We start from the raw sequence: 13,768 nt of genomic DNA, 5'->3' as shown, positions 1-13,768 counted from the left end.
CTGATTATTGCAGCCTGGGACTATAGTAAAGCATCAAGAGAGCTTCACCAGAGGTCAGAGGGATCTGTCTGTAACTATGGGTTGTCTGTAAGTCGGGTGTCCTTAAGTAGGGGACTGCCTGTACTCATGATTTGAGTGGACCAACAACCGGGTCTCGTTCTTGCAAAAGATTGGATGGACAGGTATTGCTTCTCCATTCCTTATCTGCGGGAGTGTCAGAGTTTGCATAGCATATATATAAATATATTAAAAACTTAGAAGCATGATGTGAGAATTACTAATTTTATTCAGGGTTCATTCAAGTCATAAATCTGTCCAGCCTTATATTATTATTATTATTATCATTATATAGAAACAGCCTTTTTATGGACTGCAACAATTTTCACATTCTGGCTCTGCAATAGCTTATTTTGCTTTTACAAAACCCCTTGCATGGTACATCTAGTTTGTGTTTCCACAAGAAATATTTCCAGAATTTTTAAGGTTTTATTCCAAACATAAAAAGAAGAAAAATAATAAGAGTTTCAGTTATCTCTCCCCCAATTTGTTATCACTAAAACTACTGTGAATGTGAATCTGATGGTACTGATGTCTGGGGGATGGGAAATCTATACCATTTTATTGTATTGCTCTCATTGAATATGTATTTTTACATCCAAATAAAGATTCTATGTAATCTGGACTGGAAAAGGGCATATGAAGTAATAACATTTGCTATATACTACAATAGCTCAGCATCACTCCTATCCAATATATATATATAGCATACAGGGATTCTTCAGTGCACTCCTAATGCCAGATGAACACAACTTATCCACAACCCCCACCCCTATGACTGATATCCTAGTTCTCAGAGCTGTCAGTGAATATCTGGGTTGGAGGCTGCATCTGCTCAGACTTTCTCCTTTCAGATAATTGTGTGCAGGCAGGCCAAAGATTTCATAGTGTAGGATGTCACTGTTAGGGGCATTTGGTTTTTCAGCCTTAAACATGGTACAAATAATGTTACAATTTATATTTGCATTATCTTCCAGGGGATTATGAGATCAGGAATCCATATGACTGTTTGTACTCTGTAATGTAGTATTTATTTGTGTAAGTCCCCTATGGTAAAGCGTTACAGAATATGATGGCGCTATATAAAGATCATGAGTATTATTATTATGTCCATGGGCTGTGTCTGGTATTACAGAGTAGACTCCAAAAGGAAACATTTCTGTGTTTCTAATATTATAATTATCATTTCATATGTGACAGAGCAGAATATGCCATCAAATCCTTTGGGACCAGGTGACTATCGCATATCCATGGGGGCCTCATAAATATCTCAACAGCAGATTTTTGGTGAGAGAAGGTTCTGTTTTGTAGGATGTTAGCATGTCTGAAGTTTTGGTTCTTGGGGAAATAAGTTACCAACAGAACAATTTTTTGTCATGGTCACACTGGACTAGAGCTATGCATTTCGAACCAGATGGTTCTTTTTCATGGTATAGAATAGAATAACTATTGCTAAAGATAGAAATGAGAAAAAAAAATGGATGTCTGGAGGACTTTTTGGTAATCAAGGTGCTATTACATACTGTACGTGACATTAGTTACCATGATTTTTGTGTACTTGCAATACATAGGCCATGGGAAGTGCTAGCTTGGCGGCAAACATGTATAGACTCTATGGACCCCATCTATTGTAATGTATACATGTAGCTGGAAATTTTGTGATCTCAATTTTTTCTTTGTATTTTTTGACTCCCTCTTCATATTACTCAGCAGTCTGACAACACCCAAGGCTGCACAGAAGACCAGGAAGAGTAGCCATAAGCTAATTAGAAAGTAGAAAGTCATGTAATCGTGACGTCCAATTTTCTGAATAAGCCGCTTCCCTTAGCAGCTTTGCCTTTGCTGTGATCAGGGCCACAGCAATCTGTAAGAAGAGCGGAATAACCTAAATTAGCATCAGTACCTGGCAGCCGGAATAGATAGCCTTATATCCAGCATTCGCATGTGCCAAAGAGAACATGATTTAGGCAGCACGAGACGTCTTAAAATAGAAGTGTTTTATTCTTTTTAAATACTGGACATTCGGCGGTGAATGCTTTTACTGAAATGGGTGTTCCCTAATAAGAAACACCCTAGGAACTATATTTCCTTGATTGTGGCATATACAGTTATAATAAAAGAAGTCCTGAGGAACGTCTTATTAGGACACATCAAAACTGGGGGAGACAAATTGTACATAGTGTCTATCTGCAGGCAGCATGTTATAGAGCAGGATGATCCATCATGTCCATATAATACATAAAAGGGACTTGCCGTAAAATTGCAGTCCATAACACAGACAGTGGGGCATATTTATCAAGCTGTCTGAAAGTCAGAATATTTCTAATTGCCCATGGCAACCAATCACAGCTCAGCTTTCATTTTACCAGTGCTCATGAATATTTTAAAGGGGAGCTGTGATTGGTTGCCATGGGAAACTAGAAATATTCTGACTTTCAGACAGCTTGATAAATCTGCCCCAGTATGTTATAAAGCAGCAGGAGCTGGGCATATTACACATTGTTTACCATTGGTTCATGTTTTACAGCAGGAGGAGGTAAACAGATAGGACACTGTGTACCATCTACAGGAAGCATGTTATAGAGCAAGATGATCCATTGAGCTTAACACTGTAAAAATTGTTGGGAAACTAGAACTTGTTCCTTTTTAATGTGCCTGCCTATGTTCTTTGGGTCTAAGAGTTTAGTGAGTGATCTGAGGCACATTGGCCCACATTTACTAAGGGCCGTGCACCGGTTTGGTATCATGCAACACAAATTAGGGGGTGTCCAGGAGCTCATCCCGACCGTGTGCCAGATTTATCATGTAAAGTCAGACATAAATGTGTAAAGGTGCACCACAAACAAGTTGGTGCCCTCTGCCAGCCAGTCCATGAAGCGCCAGATTCAAGATTCATGGCACACGTTCTTCATGAATCGGGCGGACCCTGCATTTTACACAGGCAAAACCACTTTTAGTGCAGTCTTAGTAAATGTGCCCCATTGTCATGTTACAGAGAGATAGTTGTCATTCATAGAGTTTTCAAAAATATGTATTGAATAAATCTGCTTAGCTCATCCTACTCTAGTTATGGTTCTCATATCCTCTGTGGGCATATTTAACAATCGAGTCTCAATGGATATGTTCTGTACCTTTGGCATTTCTTTATTCTCTATACTGGTGCAGAGGTCAATTGTGAAATGGCCTATTAAAACTGTATATGTATTGTAATACTAGTTTCTTCAAAATACATAAATGTTGGGGAAAATAAGCATTTTGTAACAGTAGCTACAAATTTTTATAAAGTTTATACAAATGTTTATACTTTTATTATATGTTTTTGTACAATAAAATTTAAGAAAACCACCACCTATGTAAAGAAAAATCTCCCTTTTCCCATTCTTCCACAGCTAGCATCAACACTTAAGCTAACATCATTGTATACTTCCTGTTGACCATGGTCCTGTGATGTCACACAGGTGCATGGCTCCTTATATCACAGAGAGTAATCAGAGCTGTGTCTTATAATGCACCTGTGTGAAATCACATGACAATGGACCATTAATCCACAGGAAGTAAACAACAAAGCTTCTTATAGAAGAAATCTAGAAAACACTGCAAAATTGACAGAAAGTATATTGAAAAAGTAAGTCAAGGGTAAAAAATAAAGCTATTAATAAATAAAACGATAAAAAGACTGTTTATATTGTTTTATTTATTAAAAGTTATGTTTTTGTCACCCTTACCACTCTAGAGGGTCTCCCTTGGCTTACTTTTACTTTATTTGGAGTGAGGCATACTGTTCTACATTTACTCCCCTTGCTTTAATTGTGGACAACCCATTTAAAGAGGACCACATCCATCAACTCCAATACTGTTCATCCTTAAATAGTTGTTGCAGTAGTAATTGTGGTTCAGAAGGATTTTTTCTCTATGCCTATCCTGAATATTCAATGTTATTATTTTTATCAGGGGGGTGGAACCAGACTGTCTTCTCTATTTCAGGTCAACCCATATGGTAGTAGAGTACCTAATCAGCATATCGGGTGATGGCACTATTCTAAATAGGGTCTATATTGTCTGCTGCATGGTCTTGGGCTGGAGCAAGTGGCCTGGCACCACCTATATGACTATAGAGAGCTTAAAATATTGATACTATATTGTCACGTGTACCACAATTGTATCTCACGTGAGCCACAATTGTGTCTCAGACACTTCTTAAAAACCTGTGCAAGCAGTTTGCAATGAAAAGAACCTGCAAAGTCTGACACAACTGATGCACGGCCCTTAGTAAAAGTGGGCCAATGTATTAAAGGATGCAAAAATTTAAGTTAAAAGACAAGTATATCATAGCTGTAGCTGTATCTACAGAAAAAAAAATATAGGTATTGTAAATAGATACAGGATGCACAAATTCTTGTTCATCAGCCCAGCTTGTTTCTATCAAGATGAAGTAAATTTGGGAGAAAAGAAGAGGAGACAAAGAGAATTAGAAACACTAACTTACTGCATATCGGGGTACTGACCTATTTTGTGTTGAATTTCTGTTTGGAAATGTTGGCAGGTAAGTATGTACATAAAACATTCATGCTCACAAACCTAAATACAGACACGTATACTCGTTTGAACTGAAATGTTTTTAAGACAGCAGAGCCAGTACCAAATATGTGAATGTGTGATTATATACTTGAAGGTATTACTCTGAATGTTATTTCTGACATAGTATAATATCATAAGGATACACAATATAGGGCGTGTAAAGATACGGTCAAGCACAGGACAAATACATATTGAATAGAAACGTAGATCGGTTGATTTGTTCCAAAACCTGGGTATTTTTGGAACAAAGGGACAAGAGGAGATCGAATAAGCAAGAGTCAATCTAAAATAGCAGATACATACATCCATATGCCAATGTATTTCATTAAACTTCCTGAAACTAGACAAAATATCCAGAATTTTGGCTGCTGAGCATTAAAGTATTCTTACATGGGATGTAATGTATTACATAGCAAATCTCATCTTGTGGATCTGGGAAACTGATGTAGCAGACAGAAACCATATTTGTGGATACATATAAAGTGGGATTATTGCGGGTGAAAAAGAAGCAGGAGCTTCCGGGCTCTGGCACTGAAGTGACACCTATATGCCCCTCTCTACAGACATTGGTATCATAAAGGAAACAAGGAAGGATGGTTGTTATTTTTAGGCTCTGCATCTTCAAGTATCCACAAAATTATACATTATTAGTGGTCAACTTACCATAATATGCTTCACTATGGAAATATTTGCATATAGGGGCACATTTAGCAAGAACAGTGCAAACTAAACAACACTTTACATTTATGTAAAGCGCAGAGTGCGCCAGATTCAGGATTTCTGGTGCACGTTCTGCATCAGTTACAGTACAAGATATACAACATTCACACAGACTGCTATGTAGAACAACATAACCCAACATTAAAATCCCAAACTCCAGATACCATTTATTTACGTAAAATGAAAATTTCCAAAACTGAAGTTTAATGGTATAACAAATATTTAATAATCAATATTTAGATGGTAAGTGGAGTAAGCACTGCACAATTTATAAGTCAACACACTCTTAGTTCGGGTAACAAGAGTGGTATTTATCAGGAATCTCCTTACATACAGTAGCCCAGATATATCAAATTTGGTACAAACTACCTTTGCCTTTGAGGCACTTTGCCTCAATAATGTGCAGTTTATGCACTTTGCTTTATGCTGCAGAATTGTGGCACAGCTCTGTAACAAATGTGTTGCAAACTCAGACTAAGCACTACCTCGTCCATTTAGGCTCACAGTTTTCTTAAGTACAAAGTGCAACCGTGAGACAAAAGTGGCACAAACACTTAATAAATACATGTGCAAGATCCAAAGATACTTTTTTTTAGGTGTAAACTGCCGCAGACACAATGATATATATGGGCCAGTATCTTCTTTACTCTTCCATAAAAGTTATCCGCTTAATAGTGATATTAGACTTATGTGAACAGTATAAATCTCAATCTATGGTATCAGAACTTGCAATAAGTGCAGTAACTTTATATTAGTAGTAAGTATAAAGTTCACTTTTTAAATACACAAGTGAAACGTAAAGACTTCAATAGCAATCTGTGTTCATGGATGAGATCAAAAAGTCTGCTGATTCTAAAACACTACAAGAGTCACTAAAGAGAGCAGGGTCAATGGTTAGCTTGTTTGCTATAGAAGATTTAGGCATCGCAACTTCAATAGCAACCTGACCTAACAAGGGAAAAGTAGCAGCTAAATGCCAACTGGAGTTCATTTACATATAAAATGGAAAACACTCTTTACCCAGGTAATATATAGTTGATGTTGCTATATCTAATGATATCTACACAGAGCTAGCTGTGGTAACATTAATGCTAATGAAGTCACAAATGATGAATGAAACTTTCCACTGAGCCACCTCATTTTCCAAGAGCAAATGGGTTCCCCTGGAAGCTCTCTTCACAGAATAGGTCTCTCACTGGAATCCTTTATTTGTGCATTAAGGGTTACATTGATTGCATTGGACTCAAAGGTAATTGATTAAATTCTTTTCAGGATCTGTATCTTGGGAATAAAGCCCTCCATCCTGCCTGATGTGCACTGCTGGTGGAGACTTCCTAAATGTACTGCACTTACTGCAGTGTACTGGTGGATATACATGCACGTGTAATACTATACAAAGGTTTTCCATTATTTTACATGATCATACATAGAGCGCCAACATTGAGAGTAGAGAGAAGTTTTACTTTACATTGATATCATGTGATTATGTAAATGTCTAGACCCACATTGTACATGAACTCAAAGTCACATTATACCATCAGTGTCTAAATATTTTACCTATAGGACCATAGGAACTTGTAACTGAAAACAGTAGCGTTCCCCCAGGGCCTGTTGAAAATACTCCAGAGGAAATGTGCTTCTTTGTTTTCTAATGCATCTCCAATACTGTCTACATGTAAAGCAGGCAATGCAGTCAATCTGACTATGACTGGAGACTATGTTTCTTGCTTCTCTCAAAAGAGCCAAGGTAAAGCACACATCTATCCTCTTCTAGCTCACTGCAGTAATTGAGGACCTCTGTGAACTGGTACCCTCCAGAGTGGGTAACAAAACAACGAGTTGGCCCTCAGACCTGCAAGCAGACAGCCAGGATAATTCCACCTCTTTGGTATTCTAAGAAGTACTCTTTGCTGCAGAATGATATGACAACACACACTTAGAAAAATCCAGCCCTGCAAAGCCTTGCATCACTCCATACACCCTGAAGTAGTGGGGAAACATGCAGACAGAAATATTGTCATAGCCCATAAAGTGTCACCCTACAGGTTCTGCTCTTTGTTGATGTTGGGATGTCACATTTGCAAAAAAAAAAAAAAAAATCTATGATCTACTACACTGCAGTGCCAACGTCAGAGGCAAGCCAGGGATTCATTGCTCTTGATGGGACTGAGAACCAAAGGAACTGCAGGTCATGCAAGACCAAAGGAATGGAAGAGAAAATGTTTCATTATAATCATGTAAGCCCCTGTCCTCGCGGCAGATAAACGCAGGCCATGGGAATATACCAAATACAGGAGCACTGCCATCCATTCCTTCCATAAAAACAAGCATTTGTGTAAATAAGCCTGATAATACTCGGCTTCTCTTTATGATTTTATTGGATAAAGCCCCGAGGTGCTTCACAAAAGGTGTCCGGAAAAATGAATGGGACTAAGAAATGCTGTTAATCTCCTGCTGGAAGGAGCCTACACAGTATACTGCAAATATTAACCCTGTGCTGGCTGCTTTCACTGCATCACATAAAAGGGCCAACGATGCTGCATGGAAATAACATCTTGTATGTATTTGTCACATAAAGAAAGAAATCTTTACATTGTGTTCACTTGGCTGTGATTACATCTCAATGGAACTTACATGCTCTCAGGGTATTATGAGGAGGCAGAAATGAGTAACAGCCTGCCACTGTTTTGGATTTTTTTTTCTACTTTTTTAGAGGTGGATCGTGTTTGGAATATTTGCAAGCTAATCTGAAAGTATTGCAGAATGTCAGTCTGTATATCACCAACTACAAGTCACGGCTGCCTCTGAAAGGCGCATATATGTAAGTCAACTGCATTTGCAATATTTACCCAAGAAATCTTAAGAAAAAAAAAGCACTCAAAGTTGCCACTCCTCGAGGAAAGGAACACGCACAACAGCCCCGAATCACATATCTTTTTGAGCCAGTTAGATAGAAAAACAAGTGCTTAAGGTATACAGTAGGACAGAAACGTTGCATCGGCCTCATGGCAAGATGATTTTCTTCTCTAATCTCATTAAGGATCTAGAGCTCCTCAGAAGGCAGCAGAAGGATGATATGAAGGGATAATCATGCAATGTGGATTGTTTCATGCTTACCACTTGGGTTCTTGTTTTTCTTAAGACTCTTGCCACAAAGACACTGCAGCATATGCGTTCCTTTGCTGAAAATGTTCCAAAGAAACCACATTGATTTGGGCGAAAAGCAATCCAGCAGCTTAGACACCCTGAGAACGAAGAAATCCTTGTTGTTGCATAATAATAAGAGATTGTGATCAGTTCTCCAGAACAAGGGTACCAATTTAACCATAGAAAATGATTATTTTCCTAGCGTCTCCCAGTCTTATTTCCGTGCAAGGTTTATTTCTTTCGAGACTCCTCAATTAGAGAGCTGGGCTGTATCTTATTTCTTTTTTTTTTTTTCCGCTTTCAGATAAGGTTAAGATTAATGATGATTACTACATCAACACTGGGCTGTTACCAAAGTGTGCAATTTTCCTTTCCAGCATGCAGCCAAATGAAAGTAAGCTAAAGAAATCCCAAGAGAGGCCAAAAAAACTAATCTTAGAGCAGTGAGACATGTACGATCCCCGAAGTAAAAACCATTGCCTAGCACTTGATTGCTATAAGGAAGGGTGGATCTGTAGAGCATCCAAAGCCAAGGCAGGATACATGTTACTGAAAGACTGCAGTTGTAGCACCAAGCACAACAAATATCACCCAACCAAGCCTGAACAAAGATGATGATGATGATGATGGCATAAACTCCCCTCTGCAAGTGTCAATATTATTACCATCAATCCCCAGTGATCTCTGCAATCTTATTTAACGTGCAGTTCCCAGTCACCCAGCAGAAGTGATGTAAATCCAGATCTCCTTAATAGATGATTACTGTGGGTGGAAAGAGAGAGACAGATCTCTTCCCTGCTCTCACTCTCCCTGCTGCTCCAAGCACTGGTGTGCATTAGAAATAAATTTCCCTGTCTTTCACTCCCTGTGCTTGGCTCTGAATTGCAGGCACAGATAGAGTAGGAGGAGTTGGAGCGAGGTTTTTTTCCCATTTTTTTTTCTTAAAAGCTTTATGTGAACCTCAACCAAGAGACACATTTTTTTTTCTCATGATGAGACGCAATTCTGAAACATCATAAGGCTACGCTAATGTTAATGTAATATTCATGACAACATTTGCAAGCTGACGTGATATCGTTGTGTTACTGTAGGTATCGCCTCCCATTTATCTCTGGCATGCAATACACTTCATGCTATTATTTAATGTTTTAACACTATGCAAATATTTTTATTTTTAGATACAAGATGTGGCAGATGGTTATAGAGACAAGAAGAACACAGACACAGAAACATAGAGAATCTTGAAAATCCTGAATTTCTATAGAATATTAATGTATGGAGCAAAAACAATAGCAATGCAGAGTAATGTTGTGCCTGTATGCAGCCCATGCACAGGGGATTTGCAGATCAGTCAAGCTGTATTGTTAGATGATACTAGTATGGTCGCCTCTGCACACGCCTGGTTATATAAAAAGTGTTTTGCATTGTTTTATTAATTTCTTCAGTAACTATGACAACCCCACACTAGCGTGTATGTGTGTGCGCATCCATCTTATTTTTTTTTTCCTGTGACACACAGTGTAACTTTCCAGACAATTAATATTTTATCTAATTCTATACATCAGAACCACTTTTTAATTGAGCTAAATCAAAAGGCATGAAAAAGTCAAATTGTATTAATATCAAATAATTTTGAAAAAGTTATAAAGAGTAAAAAAAAAGTCATTGTTTATTTATTTATTATATTTAATTTCTATGACCTATAACATATTCTAGATTGTAGGATGACCATAAGAAAGAGTTGCTGTATGGACACTGCATGGCAAAATAGCTGATCCCTACGATGTCATATGCTTATATTATAATAATTCAAATATTTTTTATGTAGTGACAAATTCCACAGCACAAATCAGAGACAAATCAAACATGGCAGAGCGGTAAATTAAATGACACTAGTTACTGCTCAGAAGGGTTTACAATCAGAGGGTCTTATAAAAGTTACTAGCCTGTAATATTATTCAATGAAGGTATCAGGTTAAAAATAGCGTAAAATAACGTAGTACAGATGGTGTCAGGTTAGTGAGAGTAGAGGAGTTACAATAGGACATGTGATAAGCCTGTCTAAACTTTTGCTTCATAGGCCAGTTTGGAACTATGAAAGTTGGGTATTAATCTAATTGTCTGAGAGGTAGAAAACTGATTCAGCTTGAAGGAAATCTACCATCCAGAATTTACTTATCTTAGTACAGTGGTGGCGAACCTCAGAGCCCTTTCTGTGGGCACCCAGGCCTTCACCCCAACACAGAGTTTGCCAGCTAGTACTCAAGGCTTTCTCCTGTAATCCAATACTGCCAAGGATGTGCCATGCTCAGCGCTATTTTAAAGCAACATCCTTGGCTGCCAGGACTACAGAAGCGAGAAGGTGTGGACAGAGATGGATTGTCATTGGAGCTCCTGCTCTGGGTCCCCTGATTCTTCCTCTTCAGGGGACCCTGGAGGGAAGCTGCAGTCCAAATGTCTCCATCATCTTTCTATTGTATTGGTGAACTCAGGATGCCAACACAATTAAAACCTGTGATACAGCTGGATCAATAAGTTACTGCTTAAATTGTCATGTTGGCACTTTACAACATATAAGTGGATTTTGGTTATAGCTTGGGCACTCTGTCTCCAAAAGGTTTGCCATCACTGTCTTAGTAGATCCAGAGCTATATTCCCCATGTCTTCCTCATCCCTATATAGTTTTTCTATTTTCTGTAATGCAGCCTAAATTTTGGGATCCGGCGCGTCTAAAGATAGAGCGGAGTTCTTTGAATGTGCAGAAGATCCAAGTCTCTTCTTCTGCTCCCCTGATGACTTTACAGGTTCCAGGAGCCACACCTCGCACGTCGTGTGTCGCATTTGCAACACCCTCGCCGATGCAATGGCGAGGGAGTGTTTGCGAATACGTCCCACCTGCATGTAATCACATTACACTACATGGTCCTGATAGGACATAGGGGTATTGCAGTGGTGAATCCTGCCTGGCAGGGCAGGAGTTAAGTATTTTGTATGATGCAAGATGCTATTGTCCAATGATCTGTGTTACATCCTGTCCTCTGTAAGCTGAGATGTGATTGGAGGAGCAGCCACCACCTGACCAAAGAGAGGTAACAAAACTCCCTGGCCAGGAATGTTCTGGAGATCTTTTCAGAGGGATTCTGTTGTAGGAGAATCCTAGAGATCAGTGAGTGCGTGAGTAATCTCTGTCTAGCCCATACCAGAGCAGGAAGAGCCTAGCCCCTGCCTCTGAAGAGTGGAGTCTAAGACTAGAGTTAGTGTAGTGAGGAAAAGGGGTATCATCTTACCTTTAAAGGTGATACCTGAAGCCCTACAGGACTAGCTGAAGCTTCCTACCAGGACACAGCTGCCTCCCAGCCTGCCCTCTGCATCCAGGCTGGTGAACTATCTCCTGAGGCTCCCTCCAAAAGCATCTCAGCACTCCATCTAACTGTTAAAGGCACGTTTGCTGCGGTTCCTGCCGGTTCAAATAAAGAACTGTAAGTTGTTTTCTTCAACTTCTGTCTCCGTCTGGTCCCTGCCAATACGGCTGCCTTCATCACCGGCACCCTGTCCATCACACAGAGACTCACACTCGGGACATTAAGGGGTTGCCCCAGGGAGATCCACTATAGCAGCCTCTCCCTCATCATTTCTTGCCAACACCACCCTGCTGGAGACCCGCCAGGCTGTAGGACAGCCCTCCGGTTCCCCCGTACCAAGCACCGTGACAATAGCGTGCTTAGGCCGCAACCGCCAGCCACTCCGGTACCGCGGGCCCCGGCTGTCTCCAGGCCTCACCTCAAGGGCTAGGCCCCCGGTGGGGGATGTTGCACATTCACAAGCAGCATGGACGCGCAAGGAGGCAGATCCGCAGGACTACTCAAGACATGGAGAAGCCTTAGTCCTGGGAGCTCTGAGAGGCTACTCCACACACCAAGTAGCTTTGGTAGGTAAATTGCTTATTAAATAAAGTATTAAAACATTTAGGCTGCATTTCAAAAAATAGAATGTACACATTTAGGGTACATTCAGATGCCCGTCTATGGGGTTGTAAATGTGGCCGCAAATTTGCGGCCACATATACCTCCCCATAGACGGCAATGGTGGCCCGGCGGTGGTACGGTGTCACACATGTGTGGCACCCTTCCGCGTCGTACATGGGAAAAACAGAGAGCATGCTTTATCTTTCCCAGTGTGTGTCCGGCCTTGCGCCACTTTTCTCCATGGAGGGGGGGGGGGTCACCTCCTCCTCCTTTCCAGCGCACAGCAGTATGCCTGCATATGGCTGTGTAAATGTACCCTTATAGAAGAATTCCTGAAAAATATAACATGCAATTGCCCCTAAAACCATAGTGAACCCATTTCAAAGTGCTTAGGTATGACAGTAGGAAAGATATATCCAGTATGCGGTATAGTTCTATATGAATGAGCTCTAATTCACAGCTACATTCACACATGCCTCACGCTTCTATTTTTAACAGATTAATACACAAATGATCGCAAGCTTCCAATACATTCTTAACGGTAAAGCTAACATATGCATTTCAGTACAAAACAGATCAATTAGATAAGTATGGAGCCTGGGTATCATTATGTAGGGAATAAGATTTTTTCAGGGTAGAATTAGAATTTCAGTGACCTATGGAAGAACTGTGGCCTATCATTCCCACTAATCCCAACATTATGGAATTTCTGACTTGTCATAAATATACTATTCTAGACGTGCCTCATTAAAGTGTAAACGTCATTTCTAATTTTTTTCCTCTTTTGTAGGGTCGGGTGTTGTGATACTTTTTTTTTAAATACATCATTAAGAAATTCTGTTAACATGTAAATGAACAGACTGCAAATTGCCACTTAGTTACACTGTCACTTCTCCTTGCCATTGTAGATCAGTTTACTAGATTGAACAAAAGACTCTCTCCTCTACTCTTTGTTACGAAGCTCTGAACAGTGTTATCTATCCTGTTCTATCCTTGGCTGTAGTATGCTATGAGCATTATTGTCAAAGTTCAAGCTAAAAGAGAAGGGTTAATCCTCCTATCTCAGAGCTGTATAAACACACAGGGAGATTAGATGTAAGCTCATAATCAGCTCCAAAGACATACACTATACAGGCTGCTATACGGATATCTATAGGAAGGAAGTTTGGAGACTGATATTACAAACTAAGCAGAATTTCTTAAAGTATATTGGGAAAATTTTATGTGTTATAGTAGACAGTTCCAGAGAATAGGGGATGGGGGGATGCATCCCCTTTTAAGCCTTTTAAGATGGATGGTAT

The 13,768-nt window shown here is 39.6% G+C and overlaps 1 protein-coding gene across 1 annotated transcript in view; it reads right to left on the bottom strand.

Moving 5' to 3' along the window:
- Nucleotides 1-9,383, bottom strand: part of FGF14 (fibroblast growth factor 14) — a 358,169-nt gene extending 348,786 nt beyond the window's left edge. Inside the window, exon 1 of the mRNA XM_072135496.1 lies at nt 8,473-9,383. Within this exon, the coding sequence (XP_071991597.1) occupies nt 8,473-8,683 (211 nt within the window). The 5' untranslated portion in view covers nt 8,684-9,383. The remainder of the gene's footprint in view (nt 1-8,472) is intronic.
- Nucleotides 9,384-13,768: the final 4,385 nt, after the last annotated feature.

Source organism: Engystomops pustulosus, chromosome 2, assembly GCF_040894005.1.
Source record: "Engystomops pustulosus chromosome 2, aEngPut4.maternal, whole genome shotgun sequence".
NCBI lineage: Eukaryota > Metazoa > Chordata > Amphibia > Anura > Leptodactylidae > Engystomops > Engystomops pustulosus.
This window is presented reverse-complemented; position numbering and strand designations above follow the sequence as displayed.